The 27,352-nt window shown below is 40.7% G+C and overlaps 2 protein-coding genes and 1 long non-coding RNA gene across 15 annotated transcripts in view; 2 read left to right on the forward strand and 1 right to left on the reverse strand.

Annotated features, from left to right (window-relative positions):
• Positions 1 to 9,420, forward strand: part of RABGAP1L (RAB GTPase activating protein 1 like) — a 722,910-nt gene extending 713,490 nt beyond the window's left edge. For 10 of the 11 annotated variants that reach the window (XM_044387902.3, XM_044387905.3, XM_057315474.1 and 7 more), the window contains 2 exons: positions 3,058 to 3,255; positions 4,262 to 9,420. In XM_044387902.3, coding sequence (XP_044243837.1) covers positions 3,058 to 3,255; positions 4,262 to 4,414 — 351 coding nt within the window. In that variant the 3' untranslated portion in view covers positions 4,415 to 9,420. The remainder of the gene's footprint in view (positions 1 to 3,057; positions 3,256 to 4,261) is intronic. The other variant, XR_007191366.2, reaches the window with a different exon arrangement.
• LOC113262803 (uncharacterized) lies at positions 1,843 to 13,771 on the reverse strand. 2 transcript variants are annotated; one of them, XR_006410658.3, is made up of 5 exons: positions 12,604 to 13,771; positions 9,804 to 10,101; positions 4,755 to 4,770; positions 3,935 to 3,996; positions 1,843 to 3,428 (listed from the first exon to the last, which is right to left on the reverse strand). It is a non-coding gene; the product is annotated as an uncharacterized LOC113262803 (long non-coding RNA). The 2 variants fall into 2 exon arrangements; XR_003318932.4 differs by lacking the exon at positions 4,755 to 4,770 and having other exon boundaries at positions 12,604 to 13,751.
• Positions 13,772 to 14,013: 242 nt separating this feature from the next.
• Positions 14,014 to 25,659, forward strand: CACYBP (calcyclin binding protein). 2 transcript variants are annotated; one of them, XM_026509308.4, is made up of 6 exons: positions 14,014 to 14,293; positions 18,699 to 18,918; positions 22,234 to 22,330; positions 22,582 to 22,681; positions 23,934 to 24,031; positions 25,084 to 25,659. In XM_026509308.4, exons 1-6 carry the CDS (start codon positions 14,273 to 14,275, stop codon positions 25,238 to 25,240), a joined length of 693 nt encoding a protein of 230 aa, XP_026365093.1. In that variant the 5' UTR covers positions 14,014 to 14,272; the 3' UTR covers positions 25,241 to 25,659. The 2 variants fall into 2 exon arrangements, with proteins under 2 accessions (XP_026365093.1, XP_057171462.1); XM_057315479.1 differs by lacking the exon at positions 14,014 to 14,293 and adding an exon at positions 14,651 to 14,763.
• The last annotated feature ends 1,693 nt before the right edge of the window (positions 25,660 to 27,352 follow it).

Here is a 27,352-nt window from a genome sequence, read left to right on the forward strand (position 1 = left end):
GTGCATGTGAAACGTTTAGGGGATAGTTCAGAAGCACGTAAGTCAGCACTGAGTTGGACGGTACTGACAAGCAGGGTCATAGAGAAAGCAAAATCGTAAGAACTACAGACCGAAGATGACTTTGTGGAGGAGGCTGGACTGAAGCAGGAGGGGTGGAATTCTGCTAGAAGGATTTAAAAAGGACATTCTGGAAGACGCTGGGAGTGAAGACCCAGAAATCAGAGTGAACCTCATTAAGGAGACTGATGTGCTTCGAGTGTGTATTAAGGAGTAGAGAGAAATACTGGATGAGCAGGTAGGGTTGTCTCTGAAAGGCCGTGATATTCAGGCAGAGGAACGTGAACTTGTTTCAGCTGAATAAGGAACAGCTAACACCGACTAAACACTTACTGTGTACTTTTTCAAGGATTATCCATTTAACCCTCCCAACTTCCTGAGAAGGTAGACGCTATTGTATCTTCTTCTTTTTTAAAATATTTTATTTATTTATTTGACGAGAGAGAGAGCGAGTGCAAGCAGAGGGGGCAGCAGAGGCAGAGGGAGAAGCAGACACCCCGCTGAGCAGGGAGCCCGATGCGGGTCTCAATCCCAGGACCCTGGGATCATGACCTGAGCTGAAGGCAGACGCTTAACCGACTGAGCCACCCAGGCGCCCCTATTATATTTCTTCTTTTTAATGATTTATTAGATCTTGTTTTTCCTGATGGTGATCACCAAAACAGGTCATTCACGATCTCAAGGTCACAGTAAGCAGTAAGGCCGGGAGTTGAACTCAGGGAGTGAGACTCCACCCTCTATTATACCCTCAGTCACTGTACTGTCCTGCGGCCTCTTGCCCCAGTGCTGCTGCCTTTTCTTGTTCGGCACGGTGCTGTAGCTCTTGATGTTTCCACCCCCCCAGCACCATCCCCCTGCAGGTAACCCTCCGTGCTAGAATTAGAATGAGCGCTCCCTCTCACTCTGTGTATCAGTTTAGAATTAGATTGGCCACATAGAGGAAACCCAAAATAACACTGGTTTAAACACAAAAGATGTTGATTATCTCATGTAAAAAAAAAAAAGTCTAGGGCTAGAAAGATCCTTGGTTTTATCAGCAATCCATGCTCGTCAGTTATTGGTGACCCCAACCCTTGGCACAGGCTTCCATCCTCAAGGTCACCTGAAAGTCAAACCTGTCCGCTGGAGTGGCCTCCATCACGCTCACCTTCCAGGGTAGAATTTTAGGCCAGAAGGCGATAGAGGGTACAAGGGCCCACCTCCGACTGGGTGAGCTCTCAGTGGCCTTCCTTAAAGCTCCATTCCACACCTTGCTGGCCTGTCAGGACTGAATTTCATGGCCTCGCTTAGCTTCAGGGGAATGTGGGAAATGGCGCCTTCTAACTGGGCAAACCGCCAGCCCAAATAAAATCAGAGTTCTGTTGGTAAGGAAGACGGGGAGAGGGATGCGGGCTGGGAAGCCGCAGCCCCCACACACCTCTGCTCTTCAGCACGCCGGCCGGGCTGCAGCCTCGTGAGGCTCACTGCTCGCACTCCAACGGGGAGCACACGGTGTAGCGAATGCATTTCTATAGGACGAAATCGGGATTCGATAGCCTTGCATTTGAGAACCTTTATAACAGGCCATGGAGAACCCTTGTCCCTTCCTGCCTCTCACTGCTGGGCCATTTCCGCTCTGCTGGAGCCCCTCAGATGCCCCGCAGTTCTCTGAAGGGCCAGTGTCTTCGCACACAGTGTTCCCCCTGCTGAAAGGTCCTCCTTCCTCAGGGAGTCTGTTCCTGCAGATGGTTCAGCCTAACAACTGCTTACCCAGCCTGGTAAGCTTGTAATCACTTAAGACCCAGATCAAAAGCCACCACTTTAACATTTTATTTAGTCAACAATAAATATATACAACAGATACATGCTGTGTGCCTATTTAGTGCCAGTGGTGAGCTAATTGTTCGTATAGGTTCTGGAGAGAGTCACAGGATATCTTTTAAGTGTCTAATGAATATTAATCAGGGAGGAATCTGAAGAGTGCATGAAGGATGGGATAAGAAAGCAATCAGGGTTTGTGTTGTAATGAGCACTGGGTATTCTCTAAGACTGACGAATCACAGACCTGTACCCCTGAAACCAATAAGACATTATATGTTAATTAAAAAAACATTTAAAAAAAGCCATCGGGGGGCTGAGAAGGTGACTTCTAGGGATTCAGGCCTGGGATGAGGAGAGCTTGGACATGTCAAAGAAATAATAAGTTAATGACCAGCTGAATACGGAATGAGGGAGAAGGTAAAGAAAAGATGACCCCAGAGTTGGGGTGTGTGTGTGTGAGAGAGAGAGAGAGAAGAGAGGAGTATAGTTTCGGTTATGGACATATTATAATATGTAGTAGTACATTAAAATACAAATACTCTGTAATATCTTTTAGCTCTAAACTAGTTTTGGAGATATTTTAGGAAAACAGTAGCACCGCCATCTTGAGGAGCTGCTGCTGTCAGTGCTGTGCGCCTGATTGGCAGGCCAGGCATAAGGCAGAGTTTACGTTCATCACCTTGAACAGTAATGATCCTCTTTGCTTAAAGCTGAACCGAACGACATAAACTCTGTTGCAAGCATAGATTTGGGTTAGTCACGATGACCTTTCTCAGTCTACTGTGGGCGAGCTACTTAAACTCTGAGTTTCTCCACTTAGAGTGGGGATGAGAAGAGTACATGTCTTACAGTAACTCTGGGATTCAGAAGACACTGCATGGAGAGCCTATGGCATGGGGCTCTAGAAAGACGAATGGCAGCACAGAATTTCTAGAACAGGTTTCACAGAGATGCTCTAATATTTTCCATTTGCAGGTCTCTCTAGAGACACCTTAAGAGACAAGGAGCAGCTAACTTGCACAGTCGGGTTTTGTGCTAAAACCATTTTGGTTGCAGCACAAGAAAAGTAATTACCTTCAGAAGTGGGCCTGCCTTTGAGGACCACAAGCAGTGTCTCCATGTGAATCATGTCCTCTTGTTTCAGGAAGTTATTTCTGCCGTGAAGTCGTTTGATGGGGGTTCTCTCTTTGGCTCTTTCAGGGTAAAATGATGGCCTGTAAACACTGCAGCGACATTTTCAGCAAAGAGGGTGCTCTGAAGCCCGTGGCTGTCAGCAGGGAGGAGCCGGGGGTGGACCTGGATGATGAGAAGGACTCCCTGAAGAAGCAGCTGAGGGAGATGGAGCTGGAGTTGGCGCAGACCAAACTGCAGCTGGTGGAGGCCAAGTGCAAAATCCAGGTCGGTGACCGGCGACGAGCTCACAGGAGAAGAGAAACAGCCCGTGCTCTCGACACATTCTCGTCCCTCGGAATCCGCCCAAACAGCTCAGCGCCGAAGATGTTCCCACATACGATGAATACATTCTTTGCCCACTGATACGTCGTCCACAGTCACATTTTACAGCATGATTTCTAAACAGTGACATAAACACATAGTTTTAAATGCAAATGTAATAATGAAAATGACACCCTGTGAGAACGTAAGCATATGCTTTTGTAGTTACCCTGAGAGTTCTCTTGCCGAGGTACCTTCTCACTGAGCTTCGGCCACTGTGGTAGCTGATCCTGAGAATGAGAGGCCAGACCTTCTCTGTTGTCCCTGCCCTGACAGGTGAACAGTGGCTGACACCCATTCTTCACTTTTGGAGTTTTTTCTCCTTCCTCTTTACCTGACTTTACCAAATCCCTTTCCCCAAAAATCTCTGTCCATATCAGAAGATAACATAATTAGAAAAACAGTCCTGGCTTCTGGTGGACTGTTCCACATTTCCTTTTTCCCAGGGTCCTTACCCACCGCCATAACCTGCCATGTTTCTAACCTGGGCCACGTCAGTGACCCTTAACGGCTTCTGTGCTAGACCTGGGGTGTTCTCAGGGGCGAAGGCCGTGTGTTTGGAATAGAACTCATTCATGCTTACATCATCAGTAGAAGTTCAGTCCATCCATATGTCTGTTGTTTCAAACGTGTTGTAACCTAAGCCTAAATTTGGAAAAACACAGGGGGAAGAAAAGATAAAATGAGGTTTCATTTCACTGTTCAGAGGAAGCCAGATTCTGACTTTCAGTGGTAACTCTTTTAGTCTAAATAGTTTTCTTGCATTAAGAAGCCAGTTAAATCTCTCGTGGGTTTTGTGGGAGGACAGCTGTGGCTATACAGACCTGGGGATTCCAAAAAGCTATACTTTGGGTTTTTGGGCAGAGAGAAAACACTTTTATAACTCAGATGATTTTCTTTTCTTAATTAGGAACTTGAACATCAGAGAGGAGCCCTTATGAATGAAATCCAAGCTGCAAAAAACTCTTGGTTTAGCAAAACCCTGAACTCTATCAAAACGGCCACGGGCACCCAGCCACTGCAGCCACCGCTGGCCACCCAGCCACCCAAGGAGAGCACATAGTTCCAGCCTCACCCAAGCAGAAGAGCACAACGATCAAAGGGACAGAAACCCAGGAGGAGTCTCCCGGTGTCCCTTTGCAGGAAAGTAGAGGCCAGAAAGCAAGCCAGGATTCTCAGTAGCTCTCACTCTTTCTCGTTTGACACTTTGCAAAGGGATGTTATTTAAACTGACCTGAGTTATGTTGAATACCTGCTTTTGAGCTTCTTCATGGAAGGCCGTGTTCAGTTCCATCATAGTATTACCCATTATTTTATATGCCTGATGTTTAGTTGGAAATAAGTAATTCAGAACTAAATGCTTTTTATTTAGAACTAATTATTCATAATTACTTTTAACTTACATAAAAATGGAGATGTCTTTTATTCCAAGGTTGAAGTGATAGGATGATATTCGTCACAGCAAAAAAAAAGAAAAAAAAAAAGAAAAGAAAAAAAAAAAAAGATTGAAATCTAAACCTCTTATCTTTTCAGGATTTATTCAGATAAAGCACACTGTGGGACCATTCATGACGACTGTCAGGTTTCTTCCTGAAAATGACTCCCTGGAAAACGATAATCCTGTCCAAAGACTAAACCTGGGATTGAACAGTCCCCCCAAAAAGAATGAGTTTATTTTCATTTTCTGTTGGGTATATCTGGAAATGAAGTGCCAAGAACCATGGAATAAGATAGACTATTGAGAAAACACCCTAGAGGAAAGGAACAGAGATTTTGATAAATGCAGGATAAGATGAATCATTCGGCCCTAGTATTCTAACAGGTCCTTCTGGGAAACTCTACACGGGAATTGCCGATTCCTACGTGTGAACACAGTTGTGACTTCCAGCAAACGTGAAGTCAGAGTGGCTATTGCGAGTTGTAGCTTTAGGGAACCGTTACTGGAGAAGCCTAGAAAGGCCCAGGTTCAGCCATTGTGCTTCAAATGAAATAGAGAACCAGGGACAGAGTATTTCATTTAATGTTGACATATATTTGCTAAGTAAACACTAATATACTCTACCTTTTTAAAGTTATGAAATGGGAAATAAAGGTCAGCTTCACATTATCTTAGTTTACTGTTAGACAACTTTTACTGATTTCTGCATCTCCCTAAAAATGTGCCCTTGGTACCCCAGATGAAGAGATGCAAATGAATTGGTAACATTTTTGATTGAATATAAAATCTTTATAGAAATACATATCTCATGGAAAGGTAAAGCTATTGTGTAAAAGTTGGTGGAAATAGTTTTTTTCAATTATATTTAACATATATATATATATATATATATAGTCCTTGCAGGAAATCCTTTGGTAACAGCAAAACTAATTTTCCCATTTTCTAAGCTAGTTTGGAGGCTCTGGTCCTTACGCCAACCAAACTACCATCAGCTATGTACATTGATACTACATTTATTGATACTCATCCTTCGCTTCATTGTTGAACATAATTCTTTGCAAAGGATCTTAAACTCTGTAGCCAGAGTGATTCTCATCCGTGCCATATGTTGCAATTAAAAGTTACACATTCTTGGAAGTAAAAATTAAATAAGAGGCATCTCAACTCCAGGAGCATGCAGTATAAGTTGCTCATAGTAGATCCTTTCCTCCAAAATGATCATTAAACTCTAAAAAGTTAAGTCGCCTTCATTGGTAAGTGTTTATTATATCATCTACAACCCATAAAACTGAATGGATGTTATCCTTTGTTACACTCATCAAATAATACTTTTCTTACAGAATTGTGTTTTGTTCTGTCGTCTTTCATTATAATATTCATTTCCTGGTACCAAAAAGGAAAATAATCCAGCATTCTGAGTGTCTGTGTTGACTCTGATATTCCCTACTTGGTGATTTAGAAAAGGTAATCTCTTTTTTCGTTGTCGTAAAATATAATGGCTAGAAAATTGCATCTTGGTACTTGTTTCTGTAAATCATGTAGGATAATTTTTTAGCTTTGCTGGTACTTTATGCTTTGATTCCAAGAAGCCTTGTACAAGTTGCCTTATCAAATGGCCAGCTAAATTAAAGATGTTCTTTTATGTTTTGTGAATCTCATAGTTTTACTGTACAGAGCTCTTTTTAACTTCCAAAAGTCAGCACATTCCACAGAATGCCTAAGTTGCATCATTTTCCTTACGTGGTAGTTGAGGGAGAAATAGAATGGCTGTAAGTCCAGTCCTCACGTGTACACCTGCCTCAGTTCCAGAGCCCCTTACGTTTTTTTTTTTCTTTAAACAAAATCACCAGGTACATACATTCCAAATGTGTAATCTGTCTTTCGCATTTTCTCTTAACTCTTTCAAAATATTTTAATGGCAATCTGTAGATTTTTTTTTTTTTCTTCTCCAGTTCCATATCCTATGTGTACTGGTACCATAAGTCTAAACTGTTCCTCACTGCAATGCCTTTGGGTCAGTAGCAATACTAGATAGAAAGAAAATTCAAAATTTGATGTATAATAGGATTTTTCCTTCAATATAATAGCACCACCCCAAGCCATATGTCTTTCCCCGTGTATTGTCTGAAAACTAGAGCACTCCCCGTATTAAGTAACTATTAGTTTTAATTTCACTTATTTTGAAATATATTTGAAAATTGCTACTCTGCTCTTGAATTTCTTTTAGAAAGACATCAATCAGCCCAGACATCTAGGAAATTTCCAAATATTCTAGATTGTTTTTCATCTTTTCCTAGGATATGTTGTATAATACATTCCTCCAGAAATCCAACACTTGCAGCATTCTGAAGAGTGATGATTTCTCTTTTCATTAAATTCTACAGGATAAATGAAAGGAACGAACTTCAATCTGATAGTTCAGTTCATTAGCTTTTATATCTTGAGACTCTTGTTAAACACATTCTTTGAAGCTGAAAAAAACCCAGCTGAATTTTGCAGTGCATATGTTTGCTAGCTTCCCACCCTGAGCCATGGCACAATTTGGTTATATTTAGTTACATATAATTTAATGCAAAGAAATTCTCAGTTACCTAATGTTCTGTGTATGAGTGCCTATCAAAACGCTGATAGGAATATCATATAGGCCTCTGGCCTCTCTTTCCCTCTCCCAGCTATTCAGTTCGTAATTTCTTCGTTGGCTTTCTTAAATTCCAAAGTAAAGTACAAAAGCAGTCTTTGTACTGATGTTGAGAATAGTTAATAATAATATTTATCTTGCTTCTTTTTTTCCCAAAAATTTCATTCTTCTGTACCTTTTGTTAATATTTATTCTTCTCAAACCCCTACTCCATTTTCTTAAACTATTTTTCAGTTACTGACTAGTGGCTTTATTTCCCAGTGAAAGTGAGAAAGACAAGTGCAGGCACAGTTCAGGGCATGAGATGAGAGATCCTGAAAGGAGCTGTTCAGTTCCTGAGGATGAGGCCCGCACGAGGAACTAACGTCCGGGACTGAGTTTTCTTCAGCTGAGATCAACCCACTGACGATTCTGACGTAGTTGTCTGATTTCAGGATCCCTTGAAGGGAGAAGGGAGCTTTAAAAAAATTAGATACCTTGTTTGTTTTCTCTCTCTGGGAAAGAATGCTTTTTACTTACTTAGCAAGAGGATTCTATTATAGAATTTACTCTTTAAAAAAAATTCCAACTCTTAAGATAGCTGATTTTCTTGCTTCAGTTACAAGTAAATGAGAGAACGGACAAACGCTGTTGTTTGATTTGAACACTGTTCGACTTGTGTATGTGCGTGACTGGTAGAATTCTTCATAGAGGATCCCTGCCTCCTGTACGGCCAGGCGCCACGCCACTGAATACACACACGGCCAAACGAGAGTTCAGTGGCCTGTGTTTCCTACTCCCAGATACAAAACTATCTTCCCCTCTGGTTGCCCTGCTGATGCCACATGGAACTTGAACAGCCTTCCTCTCTTCTAGCAACTTCCATGTAACACAGGCAAAGCCCTTCATTTTAGGAATTTCCTTCTCTCTGCAAAAGTTACCAAAATGAATGCTTCCACGTGGGCCGCACCTCAACAGACGAGGCTCATGAGTTGTAACGAGAAGAGCGGATGTTTACAAGTGGCCGAGTGACTCCAGTCAGGTGTCCCCTTCCCGGCTTCCGTCTGAAAGACTACATGTCAAGCGTATCTCTGAATGAATTTGTTACCTGTTATAAAAACATCTTCATCAACATGTCCCATTCTCCCCACCTCCATCCTTAGTTTATCATTAGTAGTATTCTGAAAACTTTAAGAAAAGAGAATCATTGAGTAGAAAATAAACATTTTAAGTTACTTTCCTTTTTCATTGGCAATAAGTTACTATGTAAAATCTTTTCCGTTAAAATGTAATTTTAATAACTATATATTATATATGGAATAAAATATAGACAACTTAATTATAAGTATATAAATGCATCAAGACTCTGGTGTCATGAAAGCACAAGAATAAAGCTGGAGATGGTCCCAGAATCCAAGATGACCCAATAGCCTTTTGCACCAATTTCTCCATTTTTGGTATTTTGCATAATGTATGGATCTTCAGTTCAAGTGAAGGAAGAAGTTTCTCAATCAGCATCACTTCCCTTCTTTCAACTCCTACCTTTCCCTTGCTGAGGAGGTAGTAGAAATTCTGTACCATTTATTTTTGTGAATTCTATGATTTTCGTCCATGACTTCTCTAAAGAAAACAGGTTCTAGAATAAAGGAGTTGATTGGCCCAAACAGTGCTGACTATAAAAGAAACATGAGTGAGCAGCCTCTGTAAACACTGACCAATTAGATGTTTCCATAATTCCATGTATTATGTATAGTACATGCTATCAGTGTAAATGTAATGCTTGTTAAGAAAAGTGCAATTTATTGTACATTGTCCCAACAAATGTTTACTTTTATAACAGTTACGAACTTGGATTAGTATCTTGTTTTCATGTGTGAATGAAGCCTTGTGAAATAAACAAATTCAACCAAGAAGGTAACAAGGTGACTGTTTTTGTGAGTCCGTGATGTTTTCAATACTTTGTGTTGCCCCTTTGGCCCCATTAAGCAGTAATAAACATTTGTTCTGAAGTCCATATACGTCTTTTTGATTTGTTTCTAGTTGACTGTTCTGAATCATCTGAACCCAATGTTTATGTAACGCTTCTTCACGGACCCTAGACTCCAGTCCATTTAGAAAGAGACAGTATGCCAGGAGTTTGCTGCGGGCAAACCCTGCGGAAGGATGCTGTGCACAGCAGCACTGCCAAGGGCCCCCTTCTCTCTGTAGAGACTCCTTGGTTGCACGTACCAGACACTCTCACGGCTAAATAATCATAAGGCAATTAATTAAAAGGAATGGGTGAATTCATCTCCTAAAGGCCAAACAGGCCTGAAGAGGCGCTGGGACAAGGACTGGAATGCCATCAGGAACTTAAGCATAATCACATTTCTGCTCATCTTGCCAGGTAATGCTTACCTGCTGCTGCGTCTCCCTCTGAAAACAAGTTTCCCCGCTTCTTCGTGCACAGCTACCAAGTTCACATGTTTTCTCTTCAAGTGACCAGCAGAGATGGACTAGCATTTCCGAGTCCCAATTCCAAAGTCTCGCAAAAACCACATTGGCTAATCCTGGATGAGGCAGTTGCGGCCAAGTCTTCAAAGTACAGCACAGTGGGTGATGGCGCAATTCAAGCCGGACTCCAGAGGGGTTCTCGGAAGTGGAGGCATGGTGCAGAGAACCCCAATTTGCAGTTTGTCCTGGAAGCCCATGGAACCTAAGTGAAATCCAAGAGATTAGTCAGCTCCTCTTAGACTTCAGCATGCAGTAAGAATATTCAACAGAGATTGTAGAATTACAGTTTGAGGTTCAAACCCAGACTGCAGACCTCTTTTGTTTGCCCCACGTGGCTATTTTTTTATTATTATTATTTTAAAGATCTTTTTGTTTGTTTTTTAGTCATCTCTGCACCCAACATTGGGCTCAAACTCACTACCCCGAGCTCAAGAGTTGCCTGCTCTTCCAACTGAGCCAGCCCGGTGGCCTTGGTCCATGTGGTATTTTAAAAAATGAGAAATTGTACGTAAAAAGTAAAACCAAAATTATTCAGAAAATATCTAATGAATTTGGTAGTTAGAAGTCATGAGTGTTCTTAACATGAACAGTAAATGAAATTCAGGGTTCACTACTGATTAAAGTTTCTATACTTAGGTTACATGTTAAATTGTACATTTATGACCCATAGGGATGCAAATCCCTACTTTCTTTTCAGTGGAATGGATACTCCAGAGATTATATATGGCTTATTTCCCTGTAGGACATTAGCCAGTTTGTATCTAACTGTGCAACCTTACACTAACATTCCATTATTAAATTGTCCTGGGGCGCCTGGGTGGCTCTGTGGGTTAAGCCTCCAGCTCTCGGTTTCGGCTCGGGTCATGACCTCAGGGTTGTGAGACAGAGCTCCACACCAGGCTCCAGGCTTGGCGGGGAGTTTGCTTGAGATTCTCTCCCTCTGCTCTCCCCACTGCCCAAATAAATAAAATCTAAAAAACAGAAATAAGTTGCCTCTAAGTATCCATTATGCAAACACACTAGGATAACAGTTTTAATACCTGACTGGTTCCCTCATTAACTGAGTTGAATAAAATGTTTGTCACATGTTCCTTTTGTATTTGCATGGGATTCTTAATTTCACCTTTTTGAGATTTTACTGTAACGAAACTTTTGATTACTGTCAAAGGGAGACAGAACAACATATTTCAAAAGTTTTCTTGTAAGGAAGATTTGCAAGGAAGCTCAGGCTTTAGTATGGGCTCACCAAGTAGAAATTATAGTATTTAAATAACAAAAATAAAAATGAGACGCAGATTACCAGGTCTATTAAATTAATTCAAGCAAATTTACTGACGGCTTACTGCGCTAGTCTCTGTTCTAAGCGCTAGAAATGGGGTGAACAAAAAGATCCTACCTCTGTGAAGTTTAAACTAGCACAGAATTTTTCTCAACCTCAGAGAAAACAACTGACATTTTGGGCCAAAGAGTTCTTTCTTCTGAGCAATTAGAGCAGGAGGTAACCATTCACAGAGCTGAAGAGTAATTGGAGAAACTGATTTGGGGTGTGAAGACGATTGGGAGGAGATCTTTGTTGTGTGGTTTTTTTGTTTGTTTTCTTTTTTCAGATAAGCTAAATTTGATATACTTCTCAGACATCCAAGCAGAGACAGTCTGGAGCTCAGAGGAGGGGTATTGCTGAAGACACTGATATGGGAGTCACTGGATAATAGAAGGTATTTATAATCTTCTAACTTTAGTTAAAAATAGAACTGCCTTATCACCCAGCAACTAATTGCACTACTATTTACCCAAAAGATACAAAAATGCTGATTTGAAGGGGCACATGCACCCCAATGTTTATAGCAGCAATGTCCACAATAGCCAAACTATGAGAGCTCAGATGTTCATCAGCTGATGACTGGATAAAGATGTGGTTCATATATGCAATGGAATATTATGCAGCCATCAAAAAGAATGAAATCTTGTCATTTGCAACAATGTGGATGGAACTAGAGTAAATTATGCTAAGCAAAATAAATCAGAGAAAGACAAATACCATATGATTTCACTCATGTGGAATTTAAGAACCAAAACATGAGCATAGGGGAAGGGAAAGAAAATAAAATGAGATAAAAACAGAGAGGGAAGCAAACCATAAAAGACTCTTAACTATAGAGAATGAACACAGGGTTACTGGATGGGATAAAATGGGTGATGGGCACTTGCTGGGATGAGCACCTGGTGTTATATAGAAGTGATGAATACAAAAATTTCCTCCTGAAACCAATACTATATGTTAACCAACTTGAATTTAAATTAAAAAAAAAAAAAAGACCAGTAATAAAAAATATATATATCTTCTAGTTAGGCTATCTGGCGAGGTGCGGGGAGTTGTCCCAGGTGCATAATCAAGCAAATTAGAAAAACACTGTATTACATCAAGCTTTCACGCAGTGCAATGGGCTATTTGTTCTATTAAGTATAAATAATTACAGGCTTTGGCTGGATACTTTTTAAAAAACAGGAATAATTAACATAAAACAAAATGCACAGATCTTAGGAGTACATTCTATCAATTTTGACAACTGTAATGTATCAGTGTAACATTGCATCTTCTCAGGAAAATTCCCGCCTACTTAAATATAACTTTTAGCTCAGTATAACATACAAAAAAATTGCACTCCAGTTTACAGCTCCATGAATTTCTACAAAGTGAACATACCTGTCACCAACATCCACATCAAGGCACAGGACATTTTCTGAACCTCAAAAGCCTCCTCGTGGCTCTGTCATTGTCCTCCCCATCCAAGGAAAGACTATCCTGATTTTCAACACCCTAACTAATGACTTTTGCTGGTTTTAGACTTCATTTAAGTAAATCCATAAACTCTTCTATCTGGCTTCTTTCCCTTAACGTCAGGTCTGTGAGATTCATGCATATTGTAAGTAGCTGTAATTTGTCTATTTTTTTTTTTAATTTTTATTTATTTGACAGAGAGACAGCCAGCGAGAGAGGGAACACAGCAGGGGGAGTGGGAGAGGAAGAAGCAGGCTCCCAGCAGAGGAGCTTGATGTGGGGCTCAATCCAGGACTCCGGGATCACGCCCTGAGCCAAAGGCAGACGCCTAATGACTGAGCCACCCAGGCGCCCCTAATTTGTCTATTTTTGTACTGCACTCCAGAATCTTCTTCACTATGATAATGGCCAGCCTGCATTTTGCTAGTAGCTTTTTTCCTTCTCAGACTTGATGATTCTAATCGCTACCTTGGGCGATGTATAAAGCTGAGTGAGGGTTATTTGACTTCCCAGAGGTTACTGTTTGTTCCCAACCCTGCTGCCGAAGGCTAAAATGATACGAAATACAGGAGGAACATAATGTAATCCCAGGAACACTCAGCCTACATTTTCTCCAGTTAACAGCCTCAGTTAAATCCAATTCAAACCTGGATTAGAATTAGTGTTGCAGAATGTTCGGTGAAGGGGGCGAAGGTGCCCTAGGAGCAATTCAACAGTCATTGAAGAATTGCGGGGCCACAAGTGGCCAAAGACGGGGGGAGGGGGGAACCTGGCATTAGCCGCTTTAAACCCTGGCTGTTCTACAGGGTCCCATCACGTGGCCAGAGCAACCGCACCTCCCGTGGCGCTCCGTGATGACGCCACCATATCGCAGACGCTAAATCGTGGTGAGTCTCCAGAGCGTCAGAACCCACTGAACACCGAACTATTCCCTTCAGGATCCTCCACGCTAACCATCTTCATTCTTTCCCGTTTTAACATAAAAAGGCTGTCCCTTCTCCCCGTTTTTGGTCCTTTTCTCACAGACGCCCACAAATATGCTTTAAATAAGATGGCTGCCTAGCCGACCCGGTGCCCTAAAGGGGACGGAAACAGCTGACTCTCTAGTCAACTTCCGATTTGGACCCCGAAGACCAGTACGTTATTTCCGGGGTTGGGTTAAGGTACGTCAAGATAGCTGTTCTCAGCTGCGACTGCGCAGCCGCGACACGCGAGGTCAAAGTATAACACGTGCAGTTGCCCAGGCGGGGAGGAAGAGGCGTTACTCTTCTCGAGTTGCTGGTTTGCTCGCGAGAGTTGAGCGTTGCTAGGAGACTCGGCGGGCGGGGCGGGACCAGGTTTGGTGGGGCGGGGCTAAGAGAGGCGCGCGGGGTGGGGTGGGGGGGCTTGCGGCGGCGTCGGACTCGCGAAGGTTCCAGAGGCGCCGCGTGCGGGAGGCGGGCCTGGTCTCGCGCCGGGTCGGGTTTGCGCGCAGGCTTGGGGCGCTGCGACTCGTGCGGGTGGGGCCTGCGTCCGGGTTAGCGCGTTCGGTGCGGTGTTTCCTGTTCTCTCCCCTGTGTGGCTGCAGCTCGGGCCTTGCCTGATCAGCCTGACCATGGCTTCAGCTTTGGAAGAGGTAAGGGTCCGGCCTCATTTTCCTCACTCGGCCGTGCGGGGCTCTGAACACCGTCGCCCGGCACTCGCGCCCGCCCCCCCCCGCCCTGTTTCCCGAGCTGAGGTGCCCGGCGGCCGCCTTCCTGGCTCCCTTCTGCGTCGTCCAGTCCCCGAGCTTGGCCTCGGCCGCCCAGCCGCCCACCTGCAGCGGCCTCTGCCGGCTTCGGGCCTCGGTTGCCCCGGGAAAGTTGCCGATGGAGACCCGGCGCTCAGCCCCGGCCTTGCCGGTGGTCCCTGCCGGCTGGGTGCTCGGGGCTGTGTGGCGGTTCCTGGCTTGCAGGTAGTGCCCGCGGTGGAGCTGGGCGAGCTGGGCACCTTCACGTTTTCCTCAGACTCCGTCCGCTCCCGCTAGGCGAGCCGGAGAACGTGAGGCTGCTTTAACGCTCGTTGCAGAAACCGCGGGGTCGTTCCACCGTGGAAGGCGGTTGGAAGGTGAGAAGGCTTTGCTCCCGGCGTTTGACTTCTAGACCTGTTTTCTCAACTCAGGAGTAGCTGGGTTACTTTGGGCATGTTATTGCGCGTCTCTGTGCCACAGTCGTGTCCATTTCACAGAGTTAGAACAGCTAATAGTGCTCAGTGTCGAAAACAGTGCTTGGCAAACAGCGATCTGCTGTATGCGTTTTAAAAATAAATTGGAAAGTTACTTGTAAGTAGCGGTGGGAAATAGCCTTTTTCTCTTTTAAGCTCTATGGACGCTGAACAGGGGTGGCTTAACTTTTTGAAGACTTAGTTTGCACAGTTAGAAAATGGGAATAGTAGTATTTGCATTGCTCTTTTCCTGGCCTAAGTAGGGTGCAAACACACGATACTGTTATTCACAGTAAAGTGTTGGGTATTAACTAGATTTGTTTTCTGGAAGTCTTTTCCTCAATATGAACAAGTCTGAGAAATCTCAAACTTGACTTGGAAGTCTAAAAATCTTTAAATGAGGAGTGTGTGTGTGTGTGTGTGTGTGTGTTACACTGGATACCTCCCCCAGGTTTATGTTACCTGTTAAAGATAGGCCTTGGGTTTCCATGTGCCCTGAGGAAACGGTCTCTACAGTGACTTCACAGTCACACATATGGATAGCTCAGTTATTAATCCTCTTCAAAATAAGTGACTTTTCTCAGTTGAGGTACTTAAAAATACACACTTCAGGGGTTGTTTTGGTTTGATATAAAATTTACTGTTTAACCATTTTACAGTGTACTGTTTATTTTTAGTAAATTCAGTGTTGCACAGCTGTCACTACTGTGTAATTCCACATTTTCATCATCCCCAAAAGAAACCTATTAAGTGTCTCTTGAGCAGTCCCTTCCTCTTTCCCCTCCCTCCAGCAACCACTGATTGTCTCTCTGGATTTGTCTGTACTGGACATTTCATATAAATGGAATCTTAAAGAATGTGGCCTTTTGCTTTTGGCTTTTTTCACTTAAAATGATCTCTAGTTCATCCCTGGCGTGGCATGTTCCTTTTTATGGCTGAGTAATATTCCATTTTATGGATATACCACATTTTGTTTCTGCTTTATCAGTTGATGGACATTTGGATGGTTGATTTTTGGCTGTTATGAGCTGTGCCGCTATGAATACTGTGTACAACTTCTTATGTAGACACGTATTTTCAATTCTGTGAGGTACGTACCTAGGAGTGGAATTGTAGGAGCATGTGAACTCTTTTCAAAGTGGCTGCACCACTTGACATTCCCACAGGTTATGTATGAAGGTACCAGTATCCGCCCACCCTCTTAACACTTGTTATTGGGGGGGGGGGTTGGTGATGTTAGCCCTCCTAGTGGGTGTGAAGTGGCCTCCTGTTGTGATTTCGGTGCACATTTCCTAAATGACTAAGGATGTTAAGCATCTTTTCATTTGCTTGATGGCTGTGTTCAAGTCCTTTGCTCATTTTGAGGCACTTTGGTTTTAATGCTTCCTGGTGAAGAACTCAGAAATTAATAAGATAAAGCTTGAATGTGTTTATGGGTGGGGATAAAAGGGATGTGTGATTCTGCATAAGGAAAACAGATGAATGCTGAGGTAAATTAGATGAGAAACTGCTGTATCTATGACATCTTCAAGTATGTGTGCAGGAAAAGTACCAAAGAGATCGATTTTACTGGTTTCAGGTCTGTAAATAACAGCACTGTGGAATTAAAAAAAGGCCCGTTGGAAGGTTGCTTCAGACTTAGCAGTGGGTCCCTTCCTTTCGTAGTAGGGGAGAGCCAAAACGGGCTATCAACAGGGCCTGAGAGTCCCTTGCTTAATTCTCTGAGTTAAAGAAGCCTGCTAGAAAAGGGATTCCTATCCAGTCAAATAAAACATGTTGTTTAAGACTTGATATAGGGGCACCTGGGTGGCACAGCGGTTAAGCGTCTGCCTTCGGCTCAGGGTGTGATCCCGGCGTTACGGGATCGAGCCCCACATCAGGCTCCTCCGCTATGAGTCTGCTTCTTCCTCTCCCACTCCCCCTGCTTGTGTTCCCTCTCTCGCTGGCTGTCTCTGTTAAATAAATAAATAAAATCTTAAAAAAAAAAAAGACTTGATATATTTTCTATTTGTTGTTGTTGTTAAGTGAATCCTTACTCAGGAACAAATTACTGATTTTACATTTCAAGATTATTATATTGGTATTAGAATCAATGTGAATTTTTTTAGATTATAATAAGATATGATGCTTTGTACGAAAGCATCTTGGTTCTGTGCTCAAAAGATGAAATTGCAGGATTTTTTGTCTTAGTAATATGAGTTTTGGGGGGTGAGGGGAGTAGATAAGACAGGAGACTGCCACAGTTGGACTTTTTATTTACCATCCTAGTAGTTACTGATAGGTGAAATGAGGGCATCAGAGTTAAATGAGATAATGAAAGACAGGGTAAAAATCATTTGTTTTTCTCTTACTACATTTTTAAGACTTAAGAAAACAAAGACTTTAAAATTCTACTTGGACGGGACACCTGGGTGGCTCAGTGGGTTGAGCGTCTGCCTTCGGCTCAGGTCATGATCCCAGGGTGCTGGGATCAAGTCCCACATCGGGGCTCCTTGTTCAGCAGGGAGCCTGCTTCTCCCTCTGCCTGCCGCTCCCCCTGCTTGTGCTTGCTCTCTCTCTCTGACAAATAAGTAAAATCTATAAATAAATAAGTAAATAAATAAATAAATAAATACTACTTGGACATTATACTGAGTTATCAAGCATTTAAAGATTTTTATATTTTTTTTTTTTAAGATTTATTTATTTATTTGACAGAGACAGACAGCCAGTGAGAGAGGGAACACAAGCAGGGGGAGTGGGAGAGGAAGAAGCAGGCTCCCAGCAGAGGAGCTTGATGTGGGGCTCAATCCAGTACTCTGGGATCACGCTCTGAGCTGAAGGCAGACGCTTAACGACTGTGCCACCCAGGCGCCCCCCTATATTGAGGTTTTTTATATGCTCTGAGGCTATAGTGTATAATGTCAAGTTGCTATTATCAAGTCAGAATGTAAAGTTATTTAAGGAAAATGAAACCTTTGTAAGGATTTTATGCATTTGCAGTATGTTAGAGGATAATGGGGAAAGGTTTTAAGCTGATAAATTATCTAAAAGTGTCTTTAACTCTTGAACTTCATAAAATGTTGGCGCTCTCTCTAGAAAGTAGAAATAGACACTGGTAGGCGATGTATTGGCACAAGGAGAAAAGAACAGGTGGTTTTTTCAGCGATCCCAGGACTGTGTTGCATTTTGGATTGTTTGCCTAGGTTTTTCTCCTCTATGGTGCAGCCAGGACCCAGACTTTTGACTGCAACATTAACCTGAAGATTAAGAACAAGACTTTTTCCTAAAAGCTGATATATGTCTTTATTTTTTCATCTCTTAAAAATGCAAACTTTTTCATGTGTAGTAAGTATTTGGGGTAGGAACCAGTGAGTAACAGTCACAGAAAGGACTACCTCAGTAAAGTTGCTGTAGCATTTCACTATGTTCATCGTGTATTCGCTCATCTTTTTTAAGATTTTTAAAATTCCTAATACCTGATGACTAGGAACAGATGTTATAAGGAAATCCATAAGTTTTTTTGAGATTCCTTCATCGAACTTTATGAATCACAACAGTACCTTGTAAATAAAATGTTCTAAAACAGAGGCAGATAACAGCTAGCAAACTGGAAAATTTAGGCTTGATTAATTACTGTTACTTTAAGATTAATTTTCTTTTAAAAAAAATAGGAAGCTTCAGTTAATTTACACAGTTCAGTAGGCTGGAGAAAAGAATCTCAGGTAGCAACCCAACCCTAGAAAATGTAAATGAATCTCTTAATTCTTAGCTCTTCAGTAAACTGAAATGACCAGTAGGCACAATATCCAGCTATCATTTTATTTATCATAGCTAACCTACCTTCTATTTTAACACAGCTACAGAAAGATCTAGAAGAGGTGAAGGTGCTGCTGGAAAAGGCCACTAGGAAAAGAGTACGTGATGCCCTTACAGCTGAAAAAGCCAAGATTGAGACAGAAATCAAGAACAAGATGCAACAGAAATCACAGAGAAAAGCAGAACTTCTTGACAGTGAAAAGCCAGCTGCTGTGGTTGCTCCTATTACAACAGGATATACAGTGAAAATCAGTAATTACGGTATGACTCAGTACCCTACCTCCAGCTCTTTCTGCCTCCCAGCAACTTACTCCTGAGTACTGACCCACTAACAAAGTCAGTTTTTAAAACAGTCCGTTTGTTTTTGGTAGTTTGAAAGAGAAGACCCGTTGTTATTTATTAAGATGCTTTAGAAGAGATGAAAAAGGAAAGAATAGATTTAAAAGCTATCAACAAGAGCAAGAAGGTTTTGTATAATGAGTAAACAAGAATGAACCCATCCTGAAATATGTTCAGCATATAAGGAACACAGCTTTTTGTTTTAATCCTGTTTTGCATTTTACTTTGCCAAACGACCACCAGTATTATCTAAGGAAAGGAATCTAGGCAAATTCGAGAAACATTTCTGAGTGCCTAATCTATGCCACTGTTGTGCTTGCGCTTGTGGATACACAGTAGTGACCAAGACCCAGTCCTTGCTCATGGTGTGGTTAGGACACAGACACACAGCTAACACTATAACATGTAATGATACCATTTTCTCTCAGTAGATAATTTGTAACAGCGCAACTTGAATCTGCTGAGCTCTCTTGAGGGGAGAACAGTCGTTTTTCTTTGTGCTCCCAGTATCTAGCACATAGTAATTACTTAATATTTGCTCGAATGAAGTGAATAGGGATTTGTGAAGTTTTGTGGGAATATAGCTGATGTAATGGAAGACTGAAGGATGGAAATGGAGACTTAGATATTTTGAGTTTGAAGGATGAGTTTGGCAAGTGTAAGAAAAGGAGGGGGATCACGTGAGCAGATGACATGCATAGAGCCATGAAAGGCAGCATGTATTTTCTGTATTGTTATAATGAAAAGCAGTGTGTGTTATGCTTAAGAGATGTAGTATAGTGGGTGCCTGGGTGGCTCAGTTGGCTAAGTGATTGCCTTTGGCTCAGATCATGATCCCAGAGTCCCAGGGTCCAGTCCCACATCGGGCTCACCCATCAGCGGGAGTCTGCTTCTCCCTCTGACCTTCCCCCATCTTGTGCTCTCTCTTTTTGTCTCTCAAATAAATAAAATCTTTTTAAAAAAAAGTGATGTAGTATAGTACAAAAAGGAGATATGCTGTGTACTATTTGACTATCGGAAGCTGGTCTGAGCTTGTAGGATTATGGCATATACTCAGTAACCTTGATTTGTGTTAAGGGAGAAACTGTTCTGAATGTGGAAGATGGATCGAATGAATGGAAGAAACTAGATGAAGGTCTGCAGAACCCTCTCGGAGGTCTTTTTTGATTAACATTACATTTCTATTGGACTAAGCAAGGAACAGTCAGGGATATATAGAGCACGCCTATATAATAAATACATAAACATTTTTAGTTGCTTTTTATGTGAAGTTTGTATGTTTAGTTGACGGAATTCATTTAGGTTAGTCAGATTAGATTTGGATGATTTGGACTCCCTATTTTACCATCAGGGAAGGGAACTGAGAAAGTGATGATTGCCTTTGAACTGTTTAGAGAAGTAGAAATGATTATGGAATTAGATAATACTGACGTTTAGACATCTGGTTTAGTAGGGAATTATTGAGGGGCGCCTGGGTGGCTCAGTCGTTAAGCATCTGCCTTCGGCTCAGGGCGTGATCCCAGCGTTCTGGGATCGAGCCCCGCATCAGACTTTTCCACTGGGAGCCTGCTTCTTCCTCTCCACTCCCCCTGCTTGTGTTCCCTCTCTCACTGGCTGTCTCTCTCTGTCAAATAAATAAATAAAATCTTTTTTTTTTTTTTTAAAGGAATTATTGCTATTTAGGTATAGGACAAAATTTCCACAAAAAGAAAATGAGCTGCTCTTTCAATTTTTTTGAGTGTAGTTGACCCACAGTGAGACATTCTTTTCAGGTGTACAACATTCAGCACCTGTGTTAGGCTTTGCTCACCAGAAGTGTCACTGTACAATTCTATTACAATATCATCTATATTCCCTACGCTGTACCTTTTATTCTCCCCAGTTTATTCATTCCATAACTAGAGGCCTGTACCTCCCACACCCCTTAATCCTGGCAACCATTGGTTTGTTCTCAGTATATGGGTCTGTTTCTGCTTTTGTTTGGTTTTATAGATTCAACAGATAAATCATATGGTATTTGACTTTATCCATTTGATGTACTTACACTTTCTCTGTCCATCCATGCTGTTGTGGATGGCAAGTTCTCCTTTTTTATGGCTGAGTAATAATTCCATTGTCATATATACTACATTTTTATCCATTCATCTGTTGATGGACATTTAGGTTGCTTCCCTCTCTTGGCTATTATAAATAATGCTGCAGTAAACATAAGGGTACATGTATCTTTTAAAGTTAGTGTTTTCGTTTTCCACGAGTAAATACCCAGTAGTGGAATTACTGAATCATAATGGTATTTCTATTTTGAATTTTCTGAGCAACCTCCATTCTGTTTTCCACGCTGGCTGTACCAATTTACATTCCCACCAACAGTGTGCAAGAGTTCCTTTTTCTCCACATCCATATCCACATTTGTTATTTCATGTTTTTTTGTTTTTTTAATTCTAGCCATTCTGACAGATGTAAGGTAACATCTCATTATAGTTTTGATTGGTATTTCCCTGATTAGGGATGTTGAGCATCTTTTCATGTGTCTGTTGGCTACCTGTATGTCATCTTTGGGGAAATGTCTGTTCAGGTGCTCTGCCCATTTTGTTTGGGGGGGGGTTGGTGTTGAGTTGTATGCAAGTTCTTTCTGTATTTTGCATATTAACCGCTTACTAGATAGACCGTTTGCAAATACCTTCTCCCATTCAGTAGGTTGCCTTTTCATTTGATTGATGATCCTTTTATGTGCAGAAGCATTTTATTTTATTATAGTCGTACTGTTTTCGCTTTTGTTTCCCTTGCTTCAGGAGCCACATCTAGAAAAATGTTGCTATGGCCAGTGCCAGACATTACTGTCTGTGTTCTGTTCTAGGAGCTTATGGTTTCACGTCTCACATTTTGGCCTTTCATCCATTTTGAGTTTCTTTTTGTGTGTGATGTTATAAAAATGAGCTACTCTTAAGGAATGTGTTTAATGATCACATTCCTTATTCTAAGGAATAAAAAACCCACGGGCTTTGTGTAAACCTGGATTTGAATCAGAGTTCTACCACTAGCTAGATCCCTAACTTTGGATAGATTACTTAACTGTTATGAAGCTCAATTTCTCCATCTAGAAAGTCTGTTACATTTTAATTTTTCCCATGTTTCTATTATTAGAATTTAGTTTTCTCCAGTTTTAGGAGCCATATGCATTTGCTGTTCTAGAGATAATATGAGATTTTACTCATGTCCCTTTTTTGTTGTTACTAGGATGGGATCAGTCAGATAAGTTTGTGAAAATCTACATTACCTTAACTGGAGTTCATCAAGTCCCCACTGAGAATGTGCAGGTGCATTTCACAGAGAGGTGAGTTCTCACGATGGGAAATACAGTGATCATTAAGTCAGAGATTGCTTTATTACTGGTTCTTTTCTTTGCAGTTTCTAAAACTGCTTAAATTTAGAATTCTCCTTTACACCTGCTTTGAAGAGGTTAATCTTATCACCAGCGGTGGCCAAATGCACGTCCTAAAATAAAACTTGTGGCTTTTTTCCATAAAAGCTATAAAGCAACTCTCATAGAGCCAGAAACATAATGTATTTACTATTGTATTATAGGTCATTTGATCTTTTGGTAAAGAATTTAAATGGGAAGAGTTACTCCATGATTGTGAACAATCTCTTAAAACCCATCTCTGTGGAAGGCAGTTCAAAAAAAGTAAGTGTGCTTTTTTGTCATTATATTATGAAACCTCATTAAGTTGAACCTCGTTGATTTAGAATTGAGAGGAACTAGAATTAATTTATCCTCTGTATCAGGGATCAGCAGACTACAGCCTGATGGCTGTATTATTGGAACGTGCCCGTGCTCACTTGTTTATGTGTTGTCTGGGCCAGTGATTGCACTGTAATGGCAGAATTAAGTAGCTGTGCCAGAAACCTAAAATAATAACTACCTGGCCCTTTGTCAACTCCTGCCTCTAGAAGAATAGGTGATTGTAAGAATATTGCACTAAAATCAAGAAGGGAATAAACTTTTAAAATTGGTTAAGAGTGAGACTTGAGTTTTGATGCCAGTTTTGCCACTTACTAGTTGTTACTTTTTGGCAGCTCACTTAGTCATTCTGTGCCTCAGTTTCCTCGTTTGTACAATGAGAATAGTTTATTTTACAAAGCTGAAATTATATACTGATGTGAAATATATATAAAGTGCTTAAATTAATGGTAGCTATTATCAGAAGCAATGTATCTAAATTTTTGATAATAAAAGGACTTAATTAAGCACTCAGCCTAATTAGAAGTAGTAAAATCCAAAAAAAATAAATGGCCTTTTAAACTGCTATTCACACTTCTCACTAACTCAGATAATCTCTTTTCTACTTCAGTAATAGAGGTGCCATTCTGCCATCCGTGCTTACATAGTTATAGTTCTATACCAGTTTAAAGGCAGTATTAGAATATAACTTAATTAGCTTGTGTCTCACTGCTTCCTTCTTTATCCATTAATCCCATCATTGAACAAATACTCAATTAGGAATTATATGGATCATTGTTGAAAGAGTTGTATATTATTTCCATTTCCGCCTGTCTTTGATCCCCGTTACTGTATTACTCTCTCCTTCAATCACCAGAACCCCACTACTCCTTTTTATAGCCTTTCTCCTTGCTGTGCCCTTTCTTCTGGATCTTGGGCCACAGCTCAGATTTCACCTCACAGAGGCCATTCCTAATGAAGTTCCTCCCCCAAACCCCATTAACACCTTCTTTGTCTTTATTTTTGTCTTTATATTTGAAGGTATTCGTTTCACTTGTTTATGGTCTTCTCTTTTCATGAGTCCTATTCCTGAAAGTATCACTACCACCTAAAACAGGTCCTACACATAATAGTAACTTTGAGTAAATATTTTCCAAATAACCATGCTTATCTCCATGTGTTGTAAGTTGTACTTGTTTTCCTGTTTTTCTTCCAGGTCAAGACAGATACAGTTCTTATCTTATGTAGAAAGAAAGCAGAAAACACACGGTGGGACTACCTGACTCAGGTTGAAAAAGAATGCAAAGAGAAAGAGTGAGTTTACTGTCATTTCTTTAAGAATTTAAATGTATTCTTTGCTGGGATTGTAGATTTTTAACACTTTGCTGTTACGGATAAGAGTTGTATAGTCTGTAATTTGACCATTTACCTCTTAATGTCCACTGAGTAACCCAATCATCTTGTATCTTTCTACTGTCCACATTTAAGGAGGGCATGGATACAGCAGGTTGCTTTTTATGGAGGGCTTAGTTTTGGTTGGCTTTTTTGTATTAGTTCTTAATCCTGGGCCAGTGGTACTTTTTCTTCCTTCTTCTTAAGAGAGCAAGTGTGAGGAGGGGGCAGGAGGTGGCAGAGGGAGAGAGAGAATCCCAGGCAGTTTCCATGCCCAGCGCGAGCCTGACATAGGGCTTCATTTCCACCCTGACTGAGATTGTGACCTGGGCTGAAACCAAAACCAAGAGTTGGACGCTTAACCGACCCCCTCCTGGGTGCCCCACCCATGCTGTTTCTATACAGATTCTGTGTCTATTCCCAGAGGTTCCATTTCATTAATCCCAAGAGAGGTCCAGATACCTAGATCAACTTTTTGAATTCCACAGCAGTTTCTCATATGTAATTAGTTTCACTGTCACTGGTGTGGAGTGAATGAGTATTTTTATCCTACTTAATGGCTCTTCTAAAAAGTGTTTATTTAAAGATACTTCCATTCTAGGTCAGACTGTTCCTCTGCCTGAAATGTCCTGCAGTGGCGATGCCCTACGTCAAATCATTTAGCCTTCCTCCTCCTTCTCACTCCTCCCCTGTAGCCCGGTGCACTTGGTTGGCTAGAGTGATTTGATTTGATTTGATTTTAAATCTAGAACAAATTACCTGAGTACAGGACCATGTCTTTTCGCTTGTTGTATCCTCAGTGCCCAGTTACACAATCTGGCCCTGAATAAGATAAATGAAGAATATAAATTGGCCCTGCTTGGGTGTTGATTGATTGAACTACAGGCATTAATTATATTGAGGACCATATCAGTAAATGGGATCATTTAGATATAGATCTATCTCCATTACTGATTGTGTTTTCTTTTTCACAGAAAGCCCTCCTATGACACTGAAACAGATCCTAGTGAGGGACTGATGAATGTTCTAAAGAAAATTTATGAAGATGGAGATGATGATATGAAGCGAACCATTAATAAAGCTTGGGTGGAATCAAGAGAGAAGCAAGCCAAAGGAGACACAGAATTTTAAGACTTTAAAGTCATTTTGGGAACTGTGAAGTGGAAATATTGATGTTTCCAATGAGGAAATGGTAAGCTGCACAGATAAATTCGACATATAACTTACTTACACAGTCATCTTCTAAGTAAAGGCAGTGATTCTCCCATTTCCTCCTGGAGGAATTATTTAAATAAAATATGCTTATTAAACATTTCCTCCAAAGATGGTTTCCTTAGTAATCTGGGCATTCTGTTTAAAAAGGGATAATATTGTATTCTTGTGTGAAATGTAAAAAAGCAAGTCTTGCCTAATGATAATGCCACATTGTGTGTATTTTTGTTCAGCTAAGAGGTAGAAAACAAAAGTTCTTGTTTGCCTATAAGTTCCTGATATCAGCTCCCACCAATGTAAGAATAAGTAAAAATAAAACCTGAATTTTTTGCATAAAATGCAAATTCGTACCTGTGTGCTTCAAGGTTGCCATAGTTTTCTTTTCTGTGAGCAGCCTGATATACCACACGTTACCATGGCCTACTAATCCAATCACAAATACTTTTCTCTAGATTTAAATGCTTAGAAATAATAAACACTAAATCTAAACTTGACAAGAAAAGGAACACATCTTTGTATAGTACCAATTAGTTGCCATGGATCAGATGACTTTAAAAAGCAATAACCATAAAGCAAAAATAAAAGATCCATCTATTTCTTTGTTCATTGAAGTTGATTAGATTTTTGTTCAATGGAATAGTTCTGTCTATCCAGGAGTATGTCAGGAAGGGCTTTTTATTAAAGGGAGGATTTCTTTTAGAATTACTCCCCCTAAAAATCCGGAGTTAAGAGCAAGATGCCAGTGATCTCCATTACTACATTGTCTTTGTCAATGCAATTAGATAAGAGAAAGTGATTAAACACACAGAGGAAAAATCCAAGAGGATTAACCAAAACTACAATTAATAGAATTTGGTAAAAGTGGGAGGGTAAAAGTTGGTAGGGTTTAAAATTAACATATAGGGTAACTGCTTAACATAACCTCAAAAAAAAAAATTAACACAACTTCTATAATAAAAGCTCTGATATTGGCACATGAATAAACAGACCACTGGAACAGAACAGAAAAAGATCCAAGGCATAGGAAAATTTTAGAATGTAGTAACAGCATTTCAAAACTGCAGGAGAGCTGGGCATTTGAGGTAATAGCCAAACAGATCAAAGATCTAAATGTAAAAATGAAGACTTAAGAGTACTAGAGGACATAGAACTCCACTTTAACCTAAGAGTGAGAAAAACTATACTGTGTGCCTTAAAATCTAGAAGTAATAAAACTATAAGTATCAGTAATTTTAACTACATAATGTTCACATGGCAAAAAAACTCCACAGTAACCCCCAAAACATGACATACTGATAGGATTTCCAAATTAAGTTCACAGAAAAAAGAATGTAAGTACCTTTTAACATATGCAAAAGATGCTCCCCTTGTTCAGAAGACAAAAACATTGTTTATCTTTTACGAGAAAAACTTCCAAAGTTTAACCTGTTGAGAGTACAGGGAAATACCTAATATAGAAATGGAATAAAGGTTGTAAAGTTAAAACTCCTACAGAAGGGCAGTTGTTAATACCCACCAGAATTATATACGCGTTTATGCTTTGACTCACAATTCTACTTCTGGGCTCTTTCCCACAGCTAACACTGGCAAAAATTTGGAATGATAAATGCAAAAAAATAGAAATACCCAAATGTCAATTAATCGAGGACTAGCTGAATAAAAAGATACGTCTACACAGGGGGTCTGTACAGTCACAAAAATGAAGATTATTTCTACATACACAGAATGATCGACCAGGATATACGAAAAGCAAAGTGCAGAAAATTGTTTATGGTATACTTACCTTAGTGTCCAAAAGGGTGAGAAATGTGAATACACAGACAAACACATACTTATTTCATAAAGAAACCAGAAGAGTAACCCAAAACTAATAAAAATGATTACCAGTAGGGAAAAGAACAAGGTGGGATGGAAACCATACTTGGGTGTACTTTTGCCTGTAGTTTTGACTTTTTAACAATTTAAAAGCTAAATAAAAAATAATCATAACATTTGAAAACAAACCTAACATACCAAGTTGTGACAAACACG

This window comes from Ursus arctos, unplaced genomic scaffold (assembly GCF_023065955.2).
Source record: "Ursus arctos isolate Adak ecotype North America unplaced genomic scaffold, UrsArc2.0 scaffold_2, whole genome shotgun sequence".
In the NCBI taxonomy this organism is placed as follows: domain Eukaryota; kingdom Metazoa; phylum Chordata; class Mammalia; order Carnivora; family Ursidae; genus Ursus; species Ursus arctos.